This window comes from Bos javanicus, chromosome X (assembly GCF_032452875.1).
Source record: "Bos javanicus breed banteng chromosome X, ARS-OSU_banteng_1.0, whole genome shotgun sequence".
Classification (NCBI taxonomy): Eukaryota; Metazoa; Chordata; class Mammalia; order Artiodactyla; family Bovidae; genus Bos; species Bos javanicus.
In genome coordinates, this window is record NC_083897.1 from 20,648,640 (window position 1) to 20,676,055 (window position 27,416).

Below are 27,416 nucleotides of genomic sequence, written 5' to 3' on the forward strand. Positions count from 1 at the left end.
AGGTATCAGCTGGGTTTGAGGAAGAATCTGCTAGCAGTTAGAGCTCTCTAACAGTTGAATAAGCACTCTCAAGAAGTAGTGAGTAGTTAACCCCTAGATGTTGTAGGAAGAGCCTAGATGACCCAGCTCTTAGAGATTTCATAATTAAGCACCCAGCATAGTGTCTGGTCCCTAGTAAGTGAATACTTAATGAATTTCAAGGGCAGTTCTGCATTGGGTAAGAGACTGGATAGGTGCAAATGATGTTCTAACTTCAAGATTCTTTGAAACTGTAGGATAAGATTGGTACTCTTCAATTAAAAGAGGGAGGAGAAATAAATCATACAGTATATCAAATCGTGATCGATATGGGTAAAATGTTACAAAATCTGGTATATTAGGATGGAGGAAGTTATCCTTTGAGACTAAGGTGAAATATTAAAGGAGGTAAGTGTGGTATAGTTTTCTGAACACAGAACAAGGAATTTGGAAATTTGGATTTTTTAGTCTCATATCTGCTGGTTCCATTTTGGAAGTCAACCCTAAGTTCATCAAGATGGATCAGATTTCATTGTTTTTAAGTCTACTAGCCTATTTTATTTTAGCCAAGGTTGTTCCATCTGTCACAACTAATGACCAAAAGGAAAGAATAGTTAAAGAATGTACTGTACCAAGCTTTTGGCCCTGGGTACATTAACTTGATGTCTCACAGGCTCAATTTCCTCATCTACAAAAGGAGGGCACTGAATTAGGGGTTAGGGTTAATTTTAATATAGATGCTGAAGCTGAAACTCCAGTACTTTGGCCACCTCATGCAAAGAGTTGACTCATTGGAAGAGATTCTGATGCTGGGAGGGATTGGGGGCAGGAGGAGAAGGGGACGACAGAGGGTGAGATGGCTGGATGGCATCACTGACTCGATGGATGTGAGTCTGAGTGAACTCTGGGAGTTGGTGATGGACAGGGAGGCCTGGCGTGCTGCGATTCATGGGGTCTCAAAGAGTCGGACACGACTGAGCGACTGAACTGAACTGAACTGAATATAGATTCTGATGCATCAAACCCAGTTTTTATTGATGTGTATTTTTCTGGGTAAAAGGGTCCATATATTTCATTAGATAAACAAGACCCCAGAAGATGAAGAACACTGGTACTTTCCAACTCTGATTTATCTTTATAAAAAGATATTCTTTTGGAAATTAGTGGCTATGTTAAAATTTTTTGAAGATTTATTTCATAAGGTATTGCAGATAGGGAATGAAAGAAAGATTAAAAGGATCAGGGCGTGTTTATCATTAACAGGATAAACAGAGCTACCCAGAGAGGCCAGGGAATGCTAACAATTGTCAAGGGCAATCACCCATGCTTCTTTGTGTATGTCACTTCTGATAAGTGGGAATAGAATTTTAGGTTCGTGGACTGTGAGATCTGACTCAGAATGGCTGCTCCTGTTGAAAGTCATTTGGGTAGAAAGGTAGTTAACATACAAAGTATGATATAGGAAGCTAATCTCATCAGCTATATGAAAATCAAATTTAGTGCTTACAGGCACATTTCATACTCTCAGGCTCAGAGTTAAAAAAAAGCCAAGAAAATCATTTTTTAGAGCTGTATTTATCTATCCTGCTCATGGTAATCACTTATGTATGCATGCAATAAAACTTTTATCTAATCACAGTAAAGCTCATTTATTTGGTCCCCCTGAGTATAAGGACTGTGTTAAAATTCATCTTTTTCAGAATTGGGCAGTCTGCTCAAGGTCATAGATGTGAGTTAGGCCTAATGGTTTTCTAAGTCTGAAGTCTTGTGTTTTCTTTCAGGTACTGTACCCTGTTAATTTCCCTGATGGTTGCCATAGCTGATTATCTCTTTTTCCTTAAAACACCTGCTGCATTGGCTTTTGGGTTACCACTTCCTGGTTTTCTCTTGTCTCACTGGTTGCTCATCAGTCTTCCAAATTCCCCAACCTCTCTTTCTTTCTTTTTTTTTTTTTTTTTTGTCATTTTTGGGTTTACCACACGGTTGTGGGATTTTAGTTCTCCAACCAGGGGTTGAACCTGGGCCCTTGGCAGTGAGAGTATGGAGTCATAACCACTGGACTGCCAGGGAAGTCCCTCTTTCCTCCAAGCTCTTAATATCAGAGGGCTCCAGAACTCAGTATTTGAGCTCTGCCTCTTTCTTTATACTCACCTTGGTGATCTTACCCTGTCTCCTGGCATCAGATACCACAATGACACTTAAGTCTCTGTGTGTGTGCTCAGTTGCTTCAGTCATGTCCGACTCTTTGCTACTCTATGGGCCGTAGCCCACCAGTCTCCTCTGTCCATGGGTTTCTCCAGGCATGAATACTGGAGAGGGTTGTCATGCCCTCCTCCAGGGCCTCTTCCTGACCTAGGGATCAAACCCATGTCTACTGTGTCTCCTGCATTGGCAGGCAGATTCTTTACCACTAATGCCACCTGGGAAGCCCCTCTTAGGTCTCTAGACCTGTATATTTAGCTGTCTATTTGCCACTTGGATGTCTAATAGGCATTTCCAACTTAACATGTCCCCAAATAATCTTCTAATCTTCCCTCCAAACCCACTTCTCTTGTTGTCTTCTCCATCTCAGTAGATGGCAACTATATCCTTCTAGTTGCTCAGACCCCCAAACCATGACATCACCCTTGATTTCTCTTTATCATTCTTCCCTCATACCCTATATCTGGTCCAATCCTTTAGTATATCATGTGGCTCTGGCTTTTTTTTTTTTTTTTGGCAGCACCATATGGCTTGTGGAATCTTAGTTGCTAGACCAGGGATGGATCCCATGCTCCCTGTGATGGAAGCCCAGAGACCACCATGGAAGAACCCATGTGGCTCTATTTTAAAAACGTATTTAGAATACACCACTTCTCATCACCTCCAGCACTATCAGCTGGTCCAGGACATCGTCATACTTACCTGGGTGGTGCAGAAACCTAGCTGGTCTCCTTGCTGCTACCCTTGTCTTCTCATAACCTTTTCTCAATACAGCATTCAGAGCATTCCTTTTTATTTTTTTTTCATTTTAAACTTTTATTTTGTGTTGGGGTATAGATGATTAACAATGTTGTCATAGTTTCAGGTGAATAGCGAAGGGACTCAGCCGTACACGTACGTGAGCCTTTTTAAATTTCAGCTCGTGTTTAAATTTAGACTCTTCCAGTGACTTCCCATCTCAGAGTAAAAGTTGAAGTTGTGAAAGTGGCTTGGAAAGCCTTATACAATCCATGTATAAGGCCAGTGGTTTAAAATAGGGCTTCTAACTTGATTAGAGACCTTTATAGAATTTTTGCCACACAGTCTCTTAAATGAAATGCAGATCTTCCCTGTATGGGGTTTAAGACCCGTACTTCAGAGCATACTTGATATGCATTATCATGCAGTAATTTAATTTTTCCCTTCAGTGTGAAATGTTGACCTGTAGCCTTAACAATTATGATTTCTCTAATTCATAGCTATTTTAAAATGTATTTTGGCTTTAAAAGAATACGTTTATCCTACACTTGTAAGGGCACATATGGACCAGACAGTAGGGTTACAAGAATGAATACAAAAGATGTGCACACCAATAACCTTTGCAGTTGTGAGTGAGTGGTTTGATTGTGCATGTATGTGTAGAGACTGCATATTAATCTTTAGACAGAAACCATGGGGTAAACTGTATGTTGAGTTAACTAATTCATAAATGAAGCAACATGGTTTCTCCTTTTGATTTTTCTCTCTCCCCTTTATTCTTTTATTTTTCAAGAAATGGAAGAGTCACTTTATTTATGACCAGGCATTTGCTAGCTTCACCAGTCCTGTCTAGTTTGAAGCTTCTCTAGTTTTTGTTTTCCATCTTTGGGTTTTAATAATCATTCTCTTTTTCAAACACAAAAGGTTCACATAGATATATCCTCAGGCCCTTTTATGGCTAAGCATGGCATTTTACACACAGTAGGCCCTCAAATCTCTGGGTGCTTATAAATATGACTTCTGTCTCATCTATTTGATTTTCTAACTATAGTTGAGGTTACAAGATAGATTTTTTTTTTTTAGTATATAGAAGAGAGGGATGGGATGAAAGATGAAAAATAAAGCCATTTACTAATAGAAGGATTAAAAAAAATCTATCCACAGGCAAAGAGAAAGTTCTTAAGTGTTGTGTTTTCGGCAGGATATTGAGTCTATTTGCATGTTAGGGACATTTAGAAACAAGAATATTTTAAATTGTAAAGAGTTTTAAATGCAGAATATAATGAAAGGCCCATTTTTATCATCCTGCTGTTATTACATGCCCAAAGAACCATGAATCAGAAATTTACAATTTCAATTTGATATCAAAATTCCCTTCCCTTTCTTTTCTCCCTCTCTTTTACTAGCTACAAACATGTAGATGAAAACCATCTAACTTGCAATGGAACCCCTATGGAAATCCCTGGAGACTATACAGATAAGTTGAACATCATCTACACTTATTCTGTGAAATTTGAAGTAAGTATTCCATGCCATAATCTTACTTTTTCTTCCAAATCAAGTATATAACTATCCTATGAAATGAAAATAAAGTCGCTCAGTCGTGTCCGACTCTTTGCGACCAGATGGACTGTAGCCTACCAGGCTTGCATTAAATTCCTAGAAGTAGGAATTTAGATAACAGGGTGTAAACATTAAAAAGACGTATTTATTTGTTTGCCTGCTCTGGGTTTTAGTTGCAGCACACAGGATCTTTGATCTTTGTTGTTGCATGCAAGATCTTTAGTTGCAGCATGTGGGATCTAGTTCCCTTATCAGGGATCAAACCCGGGACCCTGTATTGGGAGCACAGAGTCTTAGCCACTGGACCACCAGGGAAGTCCCAGGGTGTACACATTTTGATAACACATTACCAAATTCTTCACACAAAAGTTGCTAGGTTGTTCCCTGGCATGCTCAGCAATGCTAGGTTTCTGTCAATTTAAAAAATCTTGCTTCAGAATTTTAATTCTGTGAGTATAACAAAGTAAGATAGATTCATACTAGGCAAACTCCTAAGGGTCTAATATCTAAACCAGAACACCAATTTCATAATTTATTTGGAGAAATCTAAATGCCTTGTTGACCACATCATTCATGTTAGCTGGTTAGCACATCTGCCTATGATAAAGAGATATGAGAAAACAAATATAAACAGAATAGAATAAGTAGAAAGTTTCTTGGTGAACATAGGACCCCAGAGAAAAAGGAAGACAAGTATTAAAAGATGATATTCGTATGGCACATGGACCAGATGTTTATATTCATGGGTCAGGTACTCTTAGCCTTGGACAGTATTAGAGGTACTTCTCCAGAAAATGAACACTGGGGCTTTCCTTTCATAGGGAAAACTTTTTATCACTATGTAGGTATATGTATTTCTCTTTATAGTTTTTCTTAAAGACTATGTGTCATATTTTTGATTCAGCTTTGATTATACTTGATTTTATACAAGGCTTATTTCTTACAGCTTTGGATGTGCTGTCCTGAGACAAAACCCTAATCACCTTATTTGGGATCAGGTCTCAAATCTCTTTGAACACTTACAAATTGTGCTTGGTTTGTGTCATTTCTATAGATGGCCTGACAGCCATTATAACACAATTCTTCCTAATCTCATTCTCAAAGCAATTCCAGTTTGGGGATGCCTTGCTTTTGTCCCTATGTATCACCTAGAGTGGTTATCTCCATTTTATAAATGAGGATCCTGAAGCCCAGTGAGCTGAAGTAATTTTCTCCAGATCATAGCTAGCAGGAGGTGGAAGTGATATTCAAACTCAGGTCTGTTTGGCCCCAAACTCATAGTTTTTCCACTATTCCATTCTGGCTTTCTATATTAAAGGTCTATTATATTTTCTGCCTACAGAGTTACTGTAAAGAAAATGAGAAGCGTTTATGTTAGAGAGGTGTGTGTGTACTTTGAGTCATCCAGCTAGAGGTCAGGATTACTTGATCCTACATCCTGCAGTTTACCCAAAATACAATTGGTGAAAACAGGCAATTTACCAGTCCAATAAGTATAGTCCAGTCTTCTAATCTCTGGATGAAACACAGAAGTGTAATCTGGGAAAAGGAATGAAGTACACCCTGAAGAAATTAAAATAACCTTTCCCTAGTGATTGAAAATAGTATTCCGACTCCAAGCTATTATCAGAAGTAGATTGAAGAGTGGAAGCTCTTATACATTTTTATCACTTATCAATTGGCTATTAAAATTAAGTGTAGGATGGTAACAGACTTATTTGTGGTGATCATTTTGAAATGTATAGAAATATTGAATCACTATGTTGTGTAACAAGAACTGACAGATTTGTAGGTCAATTATACTTCAAAAACAAACTCAGAGAAAGAGATTAGCTTTGTGGTTACTGGAAGCAGGGGATGAGGGGAGGGAGGAATTAAATGATGGTGATCATAACTACAAACTTGGAGTTATAAGATAAATAAGTGCTAGGGATGTAGTGTACATCATGATAAATATAATTAATGCTGTATGTTATATATGAAAGTTGGGAGTAAATCCTAGGAGTTCTGATCCTAAGGAAAACATATTTTTTAATTTCTTTAATTTTGTATCTATATGAGATGATGGATGCTCACTAAACCTATTCTGGTCATGATTTCATGACATATGTTAAGTCCCATCATTATGCTATACACCTTAAATGTATACAGTGCTGTATATCAATTATACTCAGTAAAGCTGGAAGAAAAAAATAATAAAATAAAAAAATTTAAGTGTAAGAACGCTTATGTTTACAGGAAATGTCAAGGGAAAGCACATCTAAACTGAAGTTTAGACTCAAGCCAGAGGCCTACATGGTATGGTCTTGGTGGTCTGTCTGCCTGCTGGAAGCAACTGTGGCAGTCAAAAGAGCTAAGGTGCAGGTTTAGATGCAGCTATAGCATATGGGCGGAGAAGGCCACGGCACCCCACTCCAGTACTCTTGCCTGGAAAATCCCATGGACGGAGGAGCCTGGTGGGATGCAGTCCATGGGGTTGCTAAGAGTCGGACACGACTGAGCGACTTCACTTTCACTTTTCACTTTCCTGCATTGGAGAAGGAAATGGCAACCCACTCCAGTGTTCTTGCCTGGAGAATCCCAGGGACGGGGGAGCCTGGTGGGCTGCCGTCTATGGGGTCGCACAGAGTCAGACACGACTGAAGCAACTTAGCAGCAGCAGCAGCAGCGTAGCATGTGGGGGTTTTGAGGAAATTGCCTTATTTGGGGTTAGATCTTAACTCCTTGTTCTTTAACTTTCCTTAATCCTGGAAGCTATTTCAGAAGAGGAATTTTCCTTCCCACTGAAACTCATTTAAGGTGCTTAGAAGGCCTGTGGCTTCCAGATGTGGTACAATGGAAAGAACCAGACAAACCCAAGGTCTGAATCCTGGCTTTGACATTTCTTAGCTGTGTGAACTTGGGCAGGTTACATTGAGCCTATATTTCCTGACCTGTAAAATGGGGATAAAATAGTCACCTCATGTGATTGCTAGCAGAGATAAGTGAACAAACATATAAAATATTTAGCACAGCTCCTAGCCAGTAGTAGACACACAGTGTTTCCTGTGCCTTCTCTCAGATACAGGACCGCTTGCTTTACAAATGTCTTATGCAAAAGTAGCTCATAGGTGCAGAGTACACTTATACAGTGAGAATGCACTAAGCCACAATATTCTTTTTTTGCCTTTACTTAATTGCTTTTAACCACAATATTCTGTATCTGAACACCAGAAAGTTGCTGTTACAGTTGTGGGGAGGGCGCCAGGAAGAGTGGTTATGAATATCTCTCATGGTGCTGTTTCTTTATTTTCTGTCTTGGGTTCAAAATGTTTGTGTTTTTTTAAAATTTTTTACCCATGATAATCGTACATATCAACATGTCCCAAAGTGCATTCCCAAGAATGCTAGTCAAATTTGGAAAATGCTACTTCCTACTGTCTGCTTTTGTAGCTTCACAAAGCACATGAGTGTTTGATATTGTTTTTTAGTTGCTATGTTTGACTTTTTTCGACCCCATGGACTGTAGCCCACTGGCTTCCTCTGTCCGTGGGATTTCCCAGGCAAGAATACTGGAGTGGGTTGCCATTTTCTTCTCTAGGAGACCTGCCCGACTCAGGGATCAAATTCACACTCCTGCTTGGTAGGCAGATTCTTTACCGCTGAATCACCTGGGAAGCCCACATTAGTGTTTTAAAGTCTCCTAATAGAGAAACCTTTGACTGAGTCTAACTCAACAGTTTAGACTCCTCTTTGACTATGGAGTACTATTCTGGAGTAACATTTCTATCCCACTGCAGATTCTACTATGTGCACACTAGGTGTATAAGGTGGTTGTGTCTTATCGTAGCTTACAAGATTCTATTAAACTAGAAATTTTTACATTTTAAATTAAAAAAATTTATTGAACTATAGTTGATATACAATATCATGTAAGTTTCAGGTGTACAGCACAGATTCAGTTACACACACGCATATATATATATATATTCTTTTTTAGATTCTTTCCCCTTATAGGTTATTACATAATAGCGAATATAGTTTCCTGTGCTATTTAGTAGGTCCTTGTCAGTTGTTTTAAGTAAAAAAAAAATTATAGTAGTAATTCATGTTCATTTTAAAAATATAGAAAGATCACAAAATGTAAATAAAAGTCATTTAGAATACCACCATGTGCTGAGAACCACCATGAAAATTTTGGTGTATGGAATTAAGAGAGAATTCTGAAATCAGACAGCTGGGTTTGAGTTCCTGTTTTCTACCACTACTTACTATACTAGATCTTGCCTACCATTTACCACTTCGATCTTCAGTTTCTTCATTTGTAAAACGGGGTCAATAATAGTAATTATCTACATCACAGTTGTGAAATTTAAATAAGGAAATATAACTAAAGGCACGTGGTATAGTTTCTGACACAAAGAAGGAGCTCAAACAATGCTTGCTACTAGTAGTATCATTAGGTTGTGAGAATTGGATGAGCTACATTGTTTTGTAACCTGCCCTTTTAATTAACCATATAATGTAAACACTTGCCATATGATTAAATTTTCTTCTGCATTATTTAAATTTAAACTTGGTGAGATTATATTATTTTAAATTTAATATTATGAAAATGAAAGTTCAATTCTCTACAATAAAAAATTGTATTGAACCTATAACATAGCTTTCAGTAGACAAATGAGAAGCTGTGTACTTAATTATCATTTATTGAATTGCTTCAGTGGGAATGACAGAATTTGAAAATAAGTCTCTTTTTCTGGATTTCCCCAGTGGTTCAGTGGTTAGAACGCCTCGCTTCCAATGCAGGGGGCACAAGTTCAGTCCCTGGTTGGGGAATTAAGATCCCACATGCCAGACAGTGCAGTAAGGAGAAAAAAAAGAAAATAAGTCTCCTTTTATCCTCCAACTAAATAATTGATTCAGGTCAATAATTGATTAAAGGATATTAAAACTGTAGATGACTGAGTGCTGGAGAAACTGGGTTATTCTCACAGTGACAAAGTAGCACTCCATAGATTATTTTCTAATTGTAAATGGGAAAATATAAAAATAAATGGATAAAATAAATATGATAAATAGGAATTCATACTGATCTCCCTGATCAGTATGTCAGTATAGCAGTGGTCGTGCTAGCCCTTTCCCCTTGCTGATCTGTAACTTCTTTCTCTGATATTGAGAAACCTGGCTCCCATTATCCACAAGTTCAGTTCAGTTGCTCAGTCGTGTCTGACTCTTTGCGACCCCATGAACCACAGCACACCAGGCCTCCCTGTCCATCACCAACTCCCAGAGTCCACCCAAACCCATGTCCATCGAGTTGGTGATACCATCCAACCATCTCATCCTCTGTTGTCCCCTTCTCCTCCTGCCCTCAATCTTTCCCAGCATCAGGGTCTTTTCAAGTGAGTCACCTCTTTGCATCAGGTGGCCAGAGTATTGGAGTTTCACCTTCAACATCAGTCCTTCCAATGATCACCCAGGACTGATCTCCTTTAGGATGGACTGGTTGGATCTCCTTGCAGTCCAAGGGACTCTCAAGAGTCTTCTCCAACACCACAGTTCAAAAGCATCAATTCTTTGGTGCTCAGCTTTCTTCACAGTCCAACTCTCACATCCAAACATGGGAAAAACCATAGCCTTGACTAGACGGACCTTTGTTGGCAAAGTAATGTCTCTGCTTTTTAATATGCTGTCTAGGTTGGCCATAACTCCTTCCAAGGAGTAAGTGTCTTTTAATTTCATGGCTACAATCACCATCTGCAGTGATTTTGGAGCCCAGAAAAATAAAGTCAGCCACTGTTTCTGCTGTTTCCCCATCTATTTGCCATGAAGTGATGGGACTGGATGCCATGATCTTAGTTTTCTGAATGTTGAGCTTTAAGCCAACTTTTTCATATATAGTTTATATAATGATTTTGTTCAGAAGTTACTGAAGGATGGGACCATAATGATTAACATTTGAATGAAGACCTTTTATTCATCTGTTTATATAACAAATATTTTTGAGGATCTATTATGTTCCTGGGCTTCTCTGGTGGCTCAGCAGTAATGCAATGCAGGAGACATAAGAATTACACTTAGAAGAAAGGGAAGGTGTAAATCTAGTGCAGTATTATTAATGTCTCTAGTTGGTGACATGGTGCTTCCCTGGTGGCTCAGTGGTAAAGAATCCACCAGCCAATGCAGGAGATGCGGGTTCGATCCCTGGGTCAGGGAGATCCCCTGGAGGAGGGCATGACAACCCACTCCAGTATTCTTGCCTGGGGCACCCCATGGACAGAGGAGCCTGGCGGGCTACAGTCCACCGGGTGGCAAAGAGTTGGACACACCTGAGCGACTTGGCATGCATGATTATGTGCCTAGCATGGGAATTTTTATAAAGTACCTAGTTTAACTTTATTTTTCATACTTAACTCTGAAGGCAGGTATTTTAAATCCCCATTTTTTTTTTTTTTTTGGCCTCTTGGCTTGCAGAATCTTAGTTCCCCGATCAGGGATTGAACCCAGGCCACAGCAATGAAAGTGCCAAGTCCTAACCACTGGACCACCAGCAATTCCCTTTAAATCTTCATTTTATAGACTATAAAACTGAGACTCATAAAGTCACTTGCCCAAGGTCACAAATGTAAAGGATTATAAATCTAGATTAAGTTGGCTACAGAATCCAGGCTCCTAAAACAACCACTTTAATGGTGTGAGTTTATTTTAATTTTTTATCTATTTATTTTTTGACATGTGAAATCTTGCTTCCCTGACTGCCAGGGAAGTCCCCAAGGTATGAGTTTACAATGGGCAGGAACTATGCCTGGAAACAAAGGGTGGGGATGGGAGGGCTTTACAGACAGCCCCCAGGGGAGGGCGGGGCTCTGGCAGGAAGACAGTGTCTAGAGGCCAGCAGGCCCTGGGGCATCCAGAAGGCGAGGCCCTGGGGGGCTGGTGGAGGGGCTGGATTGGTTCCCAGAAGCCCCGGGGTTCTGGTGGGCAGCGGAGGCCAGATCCCACCATCCAGGCCCAGGCTGGGCAGAACTCCCAGGTGCTAGAAAGACTTTTTAAGAGAGAGGCCTTGAGCTAGTCCTTGAAGGATGCTGAGGAAGGCATTTTGGGAAAGGTCATAGACTGAGTTAAAAGACCTGGAATTTAGGAATTTGGAGGGGGGCTAGAGGAAGGGCTTTCCAAGTGAGAATGTACATGTGTATGTGGGGAACAGTGAATAGATTTGTCTGAAAGAAATTTTTTCATTTGTTTATTCATTCAGCAATAGGTAATAAGTGCATCCTAGGTGCCAGGTGTTAAGTCCTGGGTATATAAAGGCCAAAAAGATTCAGTATAACACCCCAGACTTTAATGGTTTATGTGTAAACAGTATTCGTAGAAAGGTAGATTTGAAACACATTTTGAATGGCCTTGAATGCCGGGCTAAGATATTTCTACTCATCATATTTTACTTTAAAAAACTTACTGTTTATACCACCAATTAAAGATTTTTTTGATTTCACTCTAATCACATTAATTTTAGCTATGTATCTGTGTATGTGAGTTATATAAGCTTTAGCTGTGGGCTAGCTTGAGACCCTAGCCACAGGTCTTGCATTTTTTTGCAAGATGCATTCCTGATTTTCAGGCACCATAGACTAATAACTGAATTTGAGAATCAGAGAGTTTTGGTACTGGTTTACTTCAAACTCATACTTGACCTTGAGCAGGTTCATTTTCTTTTCTGGACTTCAGTTTCCCCATAGTAAAGTGAGGGAATGGAGCTCAACCCTATCAGATTAATATCTTCTTTTAATAACAAATGTTTTATCCTTCTCCCTTTGCTGTTGTAAAATAATTTTAATAGATACTAGATAATTAAACTTGTCTTACACATAGTTTCAAGAGACATCAGTATAACACCACAACTATAATATAAAGGAGAAATTAAAAAAATCCATTTTTAATAAGATGTATTTCAGTCATTGTTAGATGCTTGCATCTATGTGTATTCACATGCTCAGTCATGTCCCACTCTATGGGACCCTATGGACTACATACAGTCTCCCAGGTTCTTTGGTCCATGGGATTTTCCTGGCAAGAATACTGGAGTATATTGCAATTTCCTCCTCCAGGGACCTATGTGTATAATCATTGTAAATATGATATGTATATGAATACAGATGAATGTGAGACTATTGTATATTGGTAGCTCAAATATCACATCTTTCTAAAGGATGCCATGATTTTCTGAGATGTTGATCAATTTTAATAAAGTTTCAAGCCAAACAGTACCATTTTCCCTCAATTTACATGGTACTTGCATTCCTGGGGGAAAAATAAATGTATATTAACTTGCTTGCCAATGCAGCAGATGCCGGAGACAAAGAGTTCGATCCCTTGGTCAGGAAGAGCCCCTGGAGGAGGGTACGGGAACCAACTCCATTATTCTTGCCTCGAGATTCATATGTACAGAGAAGCCTGGCGGGTCACGGTCCATGGGTTGCAAAGAGTTGGACACGACTGAAAAGATTTAGCACACAAAAATACTTTAATTGTAAAATGAAGTTAGAAGCTAGCTGCAGATAATCATAAGCAGTTTTGCACGCACATAAATGGTGGATGGGGCTTTTGGAAGTTCTCAATTTTTTGTGTGGGTCTCCCAATGCCCTGTCTGGCATTCTACTATGCTTCTAATTCCAGTAGTATCCTCTCATCGTTTCATTATGTCCCCTAGAGGGTGCTGTTCTCCCTGTTGAAAACAACTAGACTAAAAGAAGCTCTAGTTGCCTACCCCTTGATTTCTTTGATTCCCTGCAGGTGTTTTTACTGAGTGAAACCCATCATACACTGGGTCCTGAATCAAGAACTCTCATCTATATTTCTGCCTTTGCTTCTTGTGATTTCATTAGAAAGAGCATTAAAGACCTGCCTACCTCATATGCTTTTATGTCTTATAAAAGATTTTGAAACTCTGGGATGTAAAGATGCAGAATAATTGCTTTTAAATGGATTTAAAAAATGGGTTCCACCATTTAGTTATCTTTTTACATTTGTCATTTTGTCTCAAATATGACTTAGGATTTTAAAATAATTTCTTATTGTCTTATGGAGGAGTAGTATGTGTTGTGGACTGTTATTTCCAGCAGATGGCAGTGTTTGGTGCAAAAACTACTTGATTTAACAACTGCAGATTTTCTAGGCTCTCTTTGTATTTAAAAGCCAAACTTCATCATGTATATTTGAAAGTACCTCTTTTTTTTACGTTTTATTTTTTCTTCCAGTTTTATTGAGCTATAATTGATAAACAGCATGGTATGAGTTTAGGGGCTTCCCAGGTGCTGCAGTGGTAAAGAATTCTTCTGCCAATGCAGGAGATGCAAGAGATGTGGATTCAATCCCTTTGTCGGGAAAATCCCCCAGAGCAGGGCATGGCAACCCACTCGAGTATTCTTGCCTGGGAAATCCCATGGACAGAGGAGTCTGGTGGGCTACGGTCCATGGGGTCACAGAGTCGGACACAACTGAGTGACTGAGTACTGTATGAGTTTAAGGTGTACAGCATTATGGTTTGACTTATATCATGAAATGATGACCACAATAAATGTAGTGAACATTCATCATCTCATATAGATACAAAATTAAAGAAATAGCAAAGCAATATTTTTTCCGTGTGATGAGAACTCTTGGGATTTAATCTTGTAACAACTCTCATATGTAACATACAGCAGTGTTAATTACATTTATCATGTTGCACATTACATCCCTAGTACTTGTTCACCTCATAACTGGAAATTTGTCCCTTTGACCACCTTCATCTAATTCCCCCTCTCCCCACTTCCATCTCTGGTAACTACAAATATGATCCCTTTTTCTGTGGATTGATTTATTTGTTGGTTTAGAAGTATAATTAACTTACAATACTATGTTAGTTCTTGTTTGTTACAAAACAGTGATCCGATATTTCTATCCATTTTAAAATGATCACCACGATAAGTCTAGTCCATCTGTCGCCATACAGAGGTATTACATAATCATTGACTCCTCACCCTGTACATTTCATACTTGTGACTCATTTATTATGCAACTGAAAGTTTGGACCTTTTAATTTCCCTCACTTATTTCACTCCTTGTTAAAGGGCTTGATATGCGTTAACTTGCTTAAGGCAATGGACAGTAGTCTGGTGAAGAAATGCATGCAATTCAAATTTTGACAAATTAAGTCACACTTTGTTATAATAATAATATTTTAATAATAAAATGGCTAAGACAAATCCTTTCATGCAATGAATATCTATCCCTGAATTTGTCAGTCTGTAAATTCAGATTTTCTAAAAGTAAACAATTTCATACTACAGAAAAATTGCTAAAATAACACAAAGAACTCTTATAGTCCCTTTAACTAGATACTCCAATGTTTAACATTTTACTTCATTTGCTCCATTATTCGCTCTTCTCTCTGTGTCCATTATCATTAGTCTTTCTGTGAATCCTTTGAGAGCTAGATGTTGTCTCATCACCCCTAAATCTGCCAGAGTGTCTTTCCCTAAAACAAGTATACAACTGTGTAAACCAGGAATCAATATTGGCATTACAGCATTACATTACCATCTGATTCATATCCATCCATTCAGATTTTGCCAGCTGGCCAACAATATCACTTTTCCCCTTTCTGGTTCAGTATCCTTTCCAGGATTACATGTTATATTTAGTTTTTGATCTCCTCCAATCTGGGCCAGTTCTTCAGTCTTTCCTTATGTTTCATATTCTTGAAAATTTTGAAGAGTACAGACCTTACATTCTGTAGGATGACCATCAACCTGGGTCTGTCTGATGGTTCTTCATGACCAGGCTCAGGCCATGGATTCTCAACAGGAAGACTGCAAAATGATACCTCACATCAGTAGATACAAAATGTCAACCTGACCTTTCATAGATGATGTTCATCATGAACACTGGGTCATCAGGTGTTAGCTAAAGTCTACTGTTGAATTAAAAGTCATTTCAATTAAAATCCATCATTTCCATTTTTTTAAAAGCAGTGTACATTGACTTTCTTCATACCCATCCCCCACACTTTACAAAAAACATAGATACCTAATTTTATTAATTTTTTCTGCCCATTAAAAATTTTTTTAAATTATAAAAGTATGATAATACATCTATAGGAGACTTGGAAAATACAGAACAAAGTTACTATAGTTCCATTATATATTACAATTATTTTTAAGTAGATAAATTAAGATTTTTAGTTGGAGCTTCAATATCAAACTCTCAAACATTAATAGGATGAATAGACAGAAAAGTAGAAGGCTATAGCAGACCTGAAAAGTACTATGAACCAATTTAACATAATTAAGATTTATGCAATTTTCATACAACAGCAGGATACAAATTCTATTCAAGTTCCCATAGACTATAAATCAGGAGACCCTAGAACATATCCACGGACATAAAACAAGGTGCAAAATTTCATGGTCTAAAAGTATTGAAATCATACAGAGTCTGTTTTCTTATCACTGGAATTATTTTAGAAATCATTATCAAAAGATATTTGAAAATAAACCACATAATTTCAAGTGCAATGTGACATTTACCAGGAGAGATCTTTGACTTAGCCATTGAAAGCCTCAATGAAGTTAAAAGACTGAAGAAACACAGTGGGTGATTGCGGAGAAGAAAGCATTTAAATGAGAAACTAATTAAAATGAGAAATTAATATTAAAGGTACTTTAAAAACCCTGTGTTTTTTTAAATTAAATATCCACTTTTTAAATGATGGGTGCAGATACCAAATTTTAAATAATAAGTCATATTTGGTCCGTTTGTTACCTGTGTTTTCCTTTTGCTAAGAGTATGCCATTAATTTAAGGGGTAATAATACCACATTAATGGTTTAAATGTTTATCAGGGATTATCTTTTAAGATATTCATTTATTGGGGCTATTTTATAAGAAAGCTATTGAAAGGTTCAGTTTGATCATACATCAGCAGGAACAACTGGTGATTATATTTTCTTAGGTTTTAATAAGTATTGAGAGCCACAATATTAAAAAACTTTTTATCAGTTTGTTGCTGAAACATTTCAAAATACTTAAAGTACAAAAGTAAAATATTAGAATATTCTGTAAGAAATAATGACAGAAATTGAATACTGTTTTCTAAGTAAACAAAATAATAATAAACCTATTTGCAGGAGGTGGATTTGGCATGTTGTAGTGAAGCAAGTTGTCTTATAGTTCAAAATTTTAGTTCAATTAAAATAATAATATTGATAATACTTATATGTGGTGAAGGCTTCAAACCATATAGAAAATGTATAAGTAAAATTCTGCCTTCCTTTACTACCCTTCCCCTAATTTCTAGTCTCTTCCTCCGAAAGTATAACCATTGTTTTTTCTTGCAGAAAAATGTTTGCATCTACAAAATATGTATTTTTTTTGGAGGGGGAATAGAATCTTGCTGTACATACGTGTCTTACTATGTACTTTCCACCTTTATTTTTTCATTTAATGCTATTTCATAAACATGTCATCACCTAGAGATGTACATCATTCTTTTTAATGGTTACATAGTATTTCTTAGCATGGACTACCATAGTTTGTTTATTCCTATTCTGATGGGGATTTTTGATTATTTTTAGGTTTTTAAATTTAAAAACAAACCACAGTGACTCTCATTATATATGCCTATGAAGTTTCAGTTAAGATGAAAATGTGGTCTGGACAAAAAGAAATGAAGTATGGGGTGGATTTAGGGTGACAGAAAAATAACAAAAGGTGCTATTATTTCTGATGAACAGTAAACTATATTTTTTTTCCCAGTCCCTTTCTGAAATGAGATAGTGAAGTGAAATTGCTCAGTCTTGTCTGACTCTTTGTGACCCCATGGACTGTAGCCTACAAGGCTTCTCCGTCCGTGGGATTTTCCAGGCAAGAGTGCTGGAGTGGGTTGCCATTTCCTTCTCCAGGGGATCTTCCCAACCCAGGGATTGAACCCGGGTCTCCTGCATTGCAGGCAGATGCTTTACCATCTGAGCCACCAGGGAAGCCTGAAATGAGATAGGATATCAGTAAATAAAAGTAAGATGAAAATGTCAGGCTAGATTGCATGATTCCATGAAGTTAGCAGTAAAGAAATGGAGAATGTACAGGCAGAATAACTTTCTGTTTTAGGATTATAACCTTTAATAAAAGGTCAGTTAAAATTTGGTCATGTGATTTTTGTATTTTTGTTTCTAGGAAAACAAACAGATCAGGTGGGGTTCTAGGTGGGATTATATTTTGGAATCTATGTCTCATACCAGCATTCAGTGGTTTAGGTAAGCACTTTATGAATTAAAGAGTAAGTAGCTTCACGGTGGGAAATGTATATACACACACACACATATATATGCATGTGTGTATTTTAAAAATTATTTTGTTACCAGAGATGATCTTTTGTTCCTTCCAGTTTTATTGAGATATAATTGACATATAATAGTATAAGTTTAAAGTGTGCAGAATAATGATCTGACTTGTATTGATGACCACACGAAGTTTAGTGAATATCAGTGATCTCCTATAGATACGAAATGAAAGCAATGTAAAAAATTTCCCCTCAGTGATGAAAACTCTTAGGATTTACAGTCTTAACAACTTTCAGTATAACGTACATTAGTGTTAATTATATTTATCATATTGTACATTATATCTCTAGTACTTATTTATCTTACAACTGCACGTTTGTACCTTTTAATTACTTCACCCAATTCCCTTTCCCCTAACCCCCTATCAGAGATGATCTTGAGTGACAGTTTTTCTTCTCTCTGGCTAATTTCCCCTCTTCTTCTCCTCCCCCACCTCTCTACATACACAAAGAGAAACAAAAAGGAAAATCTGTTGTAAATATACTAATGTTTATGCTCAAGGGAAAAAGAAGGCTGAGATGTCCAAGAGATAGCATGTCTGCGTGTAAAGAGTAATACATGCTGGGAAGTAGGCAGGATAGGACTGTGATAGTGGACCCTGTGCAGAAGATGGAAGGAGAACAAGACAGATGCTTTCATTTGTGGGGTCAGAAAGTCTGAGCAAAGTAGAGTGTAGGAAAAGCAGTAACCAACTGGAGTGGAGGAAGGTAAAGATGTCATGAAACACTGGGAAAAGAGCAGAGAAAGATGAAAAGATTACAGATGAGAAACCAAAGCACTGCAAGTGGTCACTTAATCAAGGCAAGTCATTTAGATGAGACAATTGTGTGGAGATAATGTCTGTGAGTGAAGGTCGATTCATTCTCCAGGTGTTCATTTTCATCCCTATTAGGATGCCAAGCACTAGGGGAGGTGCTCAGACATGCCAGTGAATAAGGCACCCAGGCTTCCTCTCGCAGGAAGCTTACATTCTAGTGGAATCACAGTGAAGGGACTTGATTCCTCAGGAATCTTCAACAGGATCAAACCACAGAGTTAGAAGTCCTTCGTGACTGTGGAAGGAATAGTTTCAACATGAAACTGAAGGATGGACCAGCTGAGAATGTGATGATTGAGGCTTTCCTAAAGTGCTGACAGCGAGCATAGGATCTTCAGTTAGTAATTTAGGAGACTGATCAGAGAAGCTGATGAGAAATAGATGAAACTGTACACATAGTACCTTTCCCCCTTCATCTCTTATAATAAAGCAGTTTTGGATGGAGGAAGACTATAAAGGTAAAGATGAAAGTAAAGTGAAAGTGAAGTCGCTCAGTCGTGTCCTGACTCTTTGTGACCCCATGGACTGTACCCTACCAGGCTCCTCTGTCCATGGGATTTTCCAGGCAATAGTACTGAAGTGGATTGCTATTTCCTTCTCCAGGGGATCTTCCTGACCCCGGGATCAAACCCAGGTCTCCCACATTGTAGACAGACGCTTTACTGTCTGAGCCATCAGGAAAGTCCAAAAGATGAAAGTAAGGAAGGGTATAATTCTATGAGTATGGTCTTCTGAGGTAATGATTTTCCTTATACTGCCGTTGCCTTTGTTTTTAAAAAAATATTTTATTTTGGGATGGAGGACACATGTACACCCATGGCTGATTCATTTCAATGTATGGCAGAAACCACCACAATATTGTAAAGTAATTAGCCTCTAAGTAAAATTAATTAAAGAAAAATTTTATTGGTGTATAGTTGCTTTACAATATTGAGGTAGTTTCTGCTGTACAGCAGAGTGAATCAGCTATGTGTTTACATATATCCCCTCTTTTTTGGATTTCCTTCCCATTTAGGTCACCACAGAGCACTGAGTAGGGTTCCCTGAGCTAACAGTAGGTTCTCATTAGTTATCAACTTTATTTTTTAAAATTTCATTTTATTGAAGTACAGTTGATTTACAATGCTGTTGCCTTTAACGTGAGAATAGCTCCCATTCTCCTCCTCCTCCTATTTCTATCCTCAGTCTTCCTTCTCCTCTCCCTCCTTCTCCTCCTCATTATAATGATCATATCTTAACTTTTCTAGAAAATCTTCTGTTGGGGCAATAGTCCACGTCCCATTTTGTCAAACCTCCGAGGAGTCTCTTCAAATAAAATTTTTTAAAATGGTTTCTTTAAAGGGGTCATGAAAGGAAAGGGCATCCAGATCAATGGTGGGGCTAATCTCTAGTATTAATATTTATGATGTAATAATAAATGTACTTTAGTTTCTGTCTCGAGCTAATTTACTTATGACATTTAACAGACATTTTAGACATCTTAGCGGCACTTTTCTACAACAGTGCTGGTCTTTTCAGAGATTCTGGTGAAACTTTTTTAAATGTGTCTGGATTTGGCTGGGTGGTGGGATGGCTAAAGGTCTTGGTTTTCATTTGGACATAATTTTTAAGATTCAGTTTTGGAACCAGTAAGAGCTGGTAGGTAAGTGGTCCATGGGATCTTTACCCTGAAACTTGATAAAGTTAAAAGCCTTGGTCCATCTAAGGATCTACCCAAGGACAGTCAGGCAGTCATCAATTTAACCTTGACTCCTGGACTTCCATTCTCAGTTTCATGTTCTGGAACTAAGTTTGCGTTCCTGATCTTTTTCATTTCCCCTTGTTTATTTTTGGGAATGTACTCTTAAAAAGTTGTAAAATAACCTTAAGAATAGTGTTGCTTCTATTGCTTAATTGGTAATGAACTTTTGTGATAGAACTTTAAGTTCATTTAATATATTGAGGTATTATCCAAATGTATTAGCCTTTGATCCAAATTTAACTTTAGAAAACTGATTGACATGACAATTTGAATGTCTTTTACATGTGCACAAATTTTATTTTTTACTGTTCAAATAAGAAATTTGAGGTTTAACTTCTATTTTTCCTTCTTTCCATTTTGTAGTATCTTGAATTCATTTGTCATTGTTCTCTTCTTAACTGGAATGGTGGCTATGATCATATTAAGAACTCTCCACAAAGATATTATCAGATATAATCAGGTTTGTTTTCCTGTAAATAAAAATGCACATATTTGATTCAGCCAATATTTGAATGCCTGCTTTGCCCAGTTCTCAAGGTTATGTTTCTACTTAGAGTATAGCACCTTGAATATAACACATTTTAATGTCTAGTAATTTTGCATATTGTGCTGAATCAAAGTATAGAGTATTGTGTAGATTCTTAAAAAGTATAGGTAAGTTTATTAGAGAGTTATTTGCTATCGACTCTTTGATTATATACCTTTCCATGTTCTGATCTTTCAAAATATCATTATTTAAGATTTTCATTAATTTGGAACATGAGAATATGTACAAAACATTGCAAAATACCACAATTTATGGCAAATTTAGTTTTATTTAATTTATACTCTTCTGACTCTTATGATCATTTATGTATTGATGAATTTTTAATTTCTATAGAATTAGTTGAATTATTTTTTGTATGTTAAATCATGTTGCTTTTTCCATGAAAATCAAGCCAGTTGTGTGCTTTACATAATTAACACACTCCCTTCAGTGCAAAATTTAGAGAATGGCTCATTTGTATGGCAGGATCACATACCTGCCCGAGACCTACTTTATCCAAAATGAGCCATTAGTTTGTCTGTAGAGGAAAATTAGTTTTCTGCTAACTTTCAGAGCTCTTGTAACTTTCTGTCATAATAACTCCTGCGTTTATTAAAGACTTTCTCTTATGCAGGAAGATATCCAGAAGGATTACGGTTGGAAGCTTGTTCATGCAGATGTATTCAGACCTCCAAGGCTTGGAATGTTGTTATCAATTTTACTGGGTCAAGGAACACAAGTTTTGATTATGACATTTATTACTCTATGTGAGTAGGCTCAGATCAATATGTGTCATCTTCAACATCCTGACATAGGTTAAACTTTGATTCATGTGTACAAAAGAACTGAAAATTCTACCCTAAAGTTTAAGGAAATGTGTATTTTATAGTATATTTTAATGAGTATTTGTAGTATATTTAAAATAAAATTTGTATTTTATTTTAAGGGTATGGATCTGAATATGTTCCTATATCAAGGACCTTTCATAGTTTCTTCAGTTCTGAATAATTTATTGTAATGTCCAATATACATGTTCCTTGCTTTGCATGTGGGTAGATCATATTTTAGGTGGGCTCAGGGAATTGTAATTCAGAGATTAGGATTTTGAAATGCTAAGGCAAGCCTAAGCGCTGGTCTTGAAATGTATAAATGAAGTGGCATCGTTAGTAGGTTTACAATGGCTGATGAACTCTCTCTGCCTTCATTATCAACCAAGAGTAGAGTTTGTCAGTTTTTGATAACCAGAGTGGGGATTTTCACAAACAAAGCTTCTGTAAATAAATGGCTTGTTAGGTGTTTCAGATGTCAATGATAACTTCTAAATTTAGCTCTTAAGGTTATGTTTTTCTGGGACCAAGTCTCATTGTGATGTTCCGGCCCCCCCCCCCCCCCGCCTTGAATAAAAGGAAACAGAAGGAAATTTTTGTGGGGAAAAATGATTTGCTCTTTAGGGAGTGACTACTGGAGTAGGGAAAGGGACGATCTTCTCTTTGATTTTGATTTAAAATAATATAATTAATGATTTAAACAAGGAGGTTAAAGACTAAATTGAAAACACAGTTTGCCTTGTATGGGATCAGACTTTTCGTTAAGAACAGATTGTCAAAAAATTAGCTAAGTAAGTAACATCAGAGAATTTCCCTGTATGCTGTTTCATAAAAATGTCTTAATAAGGTGTCTTTAATATATTATAAAGCCTTATGTGTTTTGAGGCTATCATTGTCACTGGTTTGATATTTCTTCTTTGTGTTTTTAGTTCTTGCCTGTCTTGGTTTTCTTTCTCCTGCTAATCGTGGTGCTTTAATGACCTGTTCTGTTGTGTTATGGGTCCTTATGGGAGCATCTGCTGGATACGTGTCTGCTAAGGTGTACAAGTGTAAGCATTACTATTATTATTCCAAGTTGGTGTGTTAAATATAGAAATTAAAAAGCTTGAAAATTTAAAAAATTGCATCAGGAATTTTAGCTGACCTAGCAAAATATAATTGTGTCCTCGTTACTGTAAAATATTTGTAAAGTGGACTAAATCTAGTTGCCCTAGTAATTATTCTGTCCTTTACTTCCTCAGCGTTTAGAGGTCTGAAGTGGAAGACAAATTTCTTGCTGACGGCACTGCTGTGTCCTGGGTTAGTATATGATGTTCTCCTTTCTCTACACAATTATAATCTTTCTTATACTTTACCTTGGAAAAATCATTGTACACAATAATGAAGAGTAGAATGGAGGTGAGTGACCACTGTTTTTTCTGTGGCTGCAGCATTCTTTTTTGGTGTATTTGCATTCTTTTCATCTTTTTGTAACCCTTAGTACAAAGAGATGGTGATGGTGCTGCAGTATTCAATTTTGATCTTTGTTTTTGAAGCAGGTTTCATAAATGCTCATCTCAGTTATGCATCTTGCCTTATGTATCATGTTAGAGTGGCAGCTTATATACCACATTGTGTTATTCTCCTTGTCTCTGCCTTCTGTGATTATTTCTTCCTATCTCACCTTGTTACTGCAGTGTCATTAGTGACTGCAGACCCCAGGCAGAGTCATGGTCAGAGAGGGAGTCAGGGTGGTGCTGCACAGTGGCTCTTAGGGAGCTCTTCTGGTCCCCTAATTCTAAAGATGCAGAATCAACATGTTCAAGGTCATACGTGAAGTCAGTAATGGAGCTCAGGCTATGTATTGGCTTGGCCAAAAAGTTAATTCGGGTTTTTCCATCTTGTGGAAAAGCATGAGTGAACTTTTTGGCCAACCCAATATCCCTGACCAGTGCTCTTCCCATAATGCCTCACCAATAAGGTGCTGACTTGTTTTGAGTTTTATCTTCAGATTCTTTAATATGTTTTATCTTAGTCAGCTCGGGCTACTGTAACAGAATACCACAGACTGGGTGGCTTAAACAACAGCCATTTATTTTCTCACAGTTCTGGAGGCTGGGAAGCCCAAGATCAGGGCATCAACAGGATAGGGTCCTGGTGAGTGCTCTCTTCTTGGTTGCTGATGGCTGCCATCTTGATGCATCCTTACATGGCAGAGGAAAAGAGAGACACTGAACTCTACAGTATCTCTTCTTGTAAGGGCACTAATGCCATCATGAAGGCTGCACCCTCATGACCTCATCTAAACCTAATCCCTCTCCCAAGGCCCCATTTCCAAACACTATCACATTAGGGATTAGGGTTTTTTTTTTTTTTTTAAACTTTTTATTTAGTTTTGGGGTATATGTGATTGACAATATTGTGATAGTTTCAGGTGAACTGTGAAGGGACTCAACCATACATATACATGTATCCATTCTCCCTTAAACTCCCCTCCCATTCAGACTGCCACATGACATTGAGCAAAGTAGGGATTAGGATTTTAATATAAGATTTTTGGGAGAAACAATTCAATCCATAGCATGTTTGATTTAAAAAAATTCTTTCTTTAATATGTTCTGGAGGACTTTTTTTTTGTAGGAAATGTCATGGATTATATCTTAATTGTTACATGGAACTTAAAAAAAATTGTGTCTTTTGGCTGCACTGGGACTTGATTGCTGCATGGCTTTCTCTAATTGTGGTGCACAGACTTCTCATTGCGGTGGCTTCTTCTGTTATGGAGCCCAGACTCTAGGGGCGTGGGCTCAGTAGTTGTGCCTCATGGGGTTAGTTGCTCCATGGTATGTGAAATCTTCCCAGATCAGGGGTCAAACCCATGTCCCCTGCACTGGTAGGTGGATTCCCAATCACTGAACCACCAGGGAAGTCCTGTTTTGTGGTAATTTAATTTCTATTTGTTGTAAAATTCCCATGTCCTTAATGCTAGAAGTGTGTCACAATAATGCATATATGTATGCTCAGTCACTCAGTTGTGTCCGACTCTGTGACTCTATGGACTGTAGCCCACCAGACTTCGCTGTCCATAGGATTTCCCAGGCAAGAATACTGGAGTGGGTTGCCATTTCCTCCTGCAGGGGATCTTCCCAACCCAGGCATCAAAACTGTGTCTCCTGCATCACCTCTCCTTCATCACCTGTATTGGCAGGCAGATTCTTTACCACTGAGCCACCTGGGAAGCCCCGTCACAATGGTGGAAATTCTATAATGGAAGTTATACATAATAAATTCAGTTACATTGTATACTAATCAGTGACAAAATGAGAGCAAATGCTCTGTGACTGAGTATAAAGCCGTCATCAGTGCAATGCAGTGATAGATGATACATTCAGTAGACTCATAATGTTTTATCTACGTGTGGCTTTTCCCTTCAACTCCAGGGAAAGGCTTGAATATTCCAAGTTTGCACATCAAATACATGTACCACAGAGTTTTTGATTTATTTAAAATAAGGACAATGCACTCCTTTTCCCCTTGCCACCTTGAATAGAGCCATCTGCTTTTTCTATAACTCTTTTCAAGTGAACTAGAATGGGTGGTCTTTCCTGAGCTTTAATACCTTTATGTAAGAAAGCAATGTCCTTGACGATATTTCAAATATTTGTTGCTTCAAGTTCAAGACTCAGATGAATCTGAAATTGAGTAACTTTGGCACAAAAGTGCCATTGTGCAAAAGTCATTATACTGGATTGTAATACAAGGGATATTGTGAGCAAGAACTAGTCAATAAACCATCTACTATTCTCTTCATTATGTAGTTACTCATTCAACTTACTTATTGTATTTTTGAAAATTTTTTTTTACTATATTTAATGCATTATGCTAGGCACTGGAGAGGAAATAAATGTAAATCTCTCCTGAAACTGCCTTCATGGCTTCAGATGAATAATAATGGCCTATTTTTCATCAGACAGATGTTCCATCTCATTGTAAAAAGAAGTTACGTACGTCATTAGAATAGAAAATTTAAAAGAATTAGAATATGCTGTGTCACTAAGCTTGATTAACTAAATTGAACAATTAATGTCTGGAAATGAATTAGCATTTTCAGTGCACTATGAGCTGTTTTTATCTTGTTTTCTATGGGATCAATTTTGAAGGATGTTTTAGACAGCAAAATTAAAAAATTCGAGTGGAAGTCCCTAATAACATGGCTCAGGGTTACAGGGACTATGAAATGGTTCAGTATCAAATCACAGTTTTATGAAAATGTATTTTTTTTTATTTGAAAAGCAGCTGTTAACAGTAGTTGTCCCCTAGGTGGGTTGCTGCATGGCTGGGGGACAGGAGTGTGAAGGAGACTGTTTTATACTTATTTTCGCTGTTTCTCTATGTTTCTTTTTCTTTTCATATTGTATACCATATACATGTGTTCAGTTCGGTTCAGTCGCTCAGTCGTGTCCGACTCTTTGCAACCCCATGAATCGCAGCACACCAGGCCTCCCTGTCCATCACCATCTTCCTGAGTTCACTCAAACACGTCCATCAAGTTGGTGACGCCATCCAGCCATCTCATCCTCTGTCGTCCCCTTCTCCTCCTGCCCCCAATCCCTCCCAGCATCAGAGTCTTTTCCAATGAGTCAACTCTTTGCATGAGATGGCCAAAGTACTGGAGTTTCAGCTTTAGCATCATTCCTTCCAAAGAACACCCAGGGCTGATCTCCTTTAGAATGGACTAGTTGGATCTCCTTGCAGTCCAAGGGACTCTCAAGAGTCTTCTCCAACACCACAGATCAAAAGCATCAATTCTTTGGTGCTCAGCTTTCTTCACAGTCCAACTCTCACATCCATACATGACCACTGGAAAAACCATAGCCTTGACTAGACGGACTTTGTCGGCAAAGTAATGTCTCTGCTTTTCAATATGCTATCTAGGTTGGTCATAACTTTTCTTCCAAGCAGTAAGCGTCTTTTAATTTCATGGCTGCAATCACCATCTGCAGTGATTTTGGAGCCCCCAAAATAAAGTCTGAAACTGTTTCCACTGTTTCTCCATCTATTTCCCATGAAGTGATGGGACCAGATGCCATGATCTTCATTTTCTGAATATTGAGCTTTAAGCCAACTTTTTCACTCTCCTCTTTTACTTTCATCAAGAGACTTTTTAGTTCCTCTTCACTTTCTGCCATAAAGGTGATGTCATCTGCATATCTGAGGTTTTTGATATTTCTCCCGGCAATCTTGATTCCAGCTTGTGCTTCCTCCAGCCCAGCATTTCTCATGATGTACTCTGCATAGAAGTTAAATAAGCAGGGTGATAATATACAGCCTTGACGTACTCCTTTTCCTATTTGGAACCAGTCTGTTGTTCCATGTCCAGTTCTAACTGTTGCTTCCTGACCTGCATACAGATTTCTCAAGAGGCAGGTCAGGTGGTCTGGTATTCCCATCTCTTTCAGAATTTTCCACAGTTTATTGTGATCCACACAGTCAAAGGCTTTGGCATAGTCAATAAAGCAGAAATAGATGTTTTTCTGGAACTCTCTTGCTTTTTCCATGATCCAGCGGATGTTGGCAATTTGATCTCTGGTTCCTCTGCCTTTTCTAAAACCAGCTTGAACATCTGGAAGTTCACAGTTCAC

General features: G+C 37.8%; 1 protein-coding gene across 5 annotated transcripts in view; it reads left to right on the top strand.

The window, feature by feature from the left end:
* The window catches only part of LOC133242360 (transmembrane 9 superfamily member 2-like), an 81,418-nt gene that overhangs the window by 20,750 nt on the left and 33,252 nt on the right, over positions 1–27,416 (top strand). For 4 of the 5 annotated variants that reach the window (XM_061408491.1, XM_061408489.1, XM_061408492.1 and 1 more), the window contains exons 7-12: positions 4,365–4,476; positions 17,718–17,797; positions 20,806–20,902; positions 21,603–21,735; positions 22,725–22,844; positions 23,037–23,094. In XM_061408491.1, coding sequence (XP_061264475.1) covers positions 4,365–4,476; positions 17,718–17,797; positions 20,806–20,902; positions 21,603–21,735; positions 22,725–22,844; positions 23,037–23,094 — 600 coding nt within the window. The remainder of the gene's footprint in view (positions 1–4,364; positions 4,477–17,717; positions 17,798–20,805; positions 20,903–21,602; positions 21,736–22,724; positions 22,845–23,036; positions 23,095–27,416) is intronic. The other variant, XM_061408490.1, reaches the window with a different exon arrangement.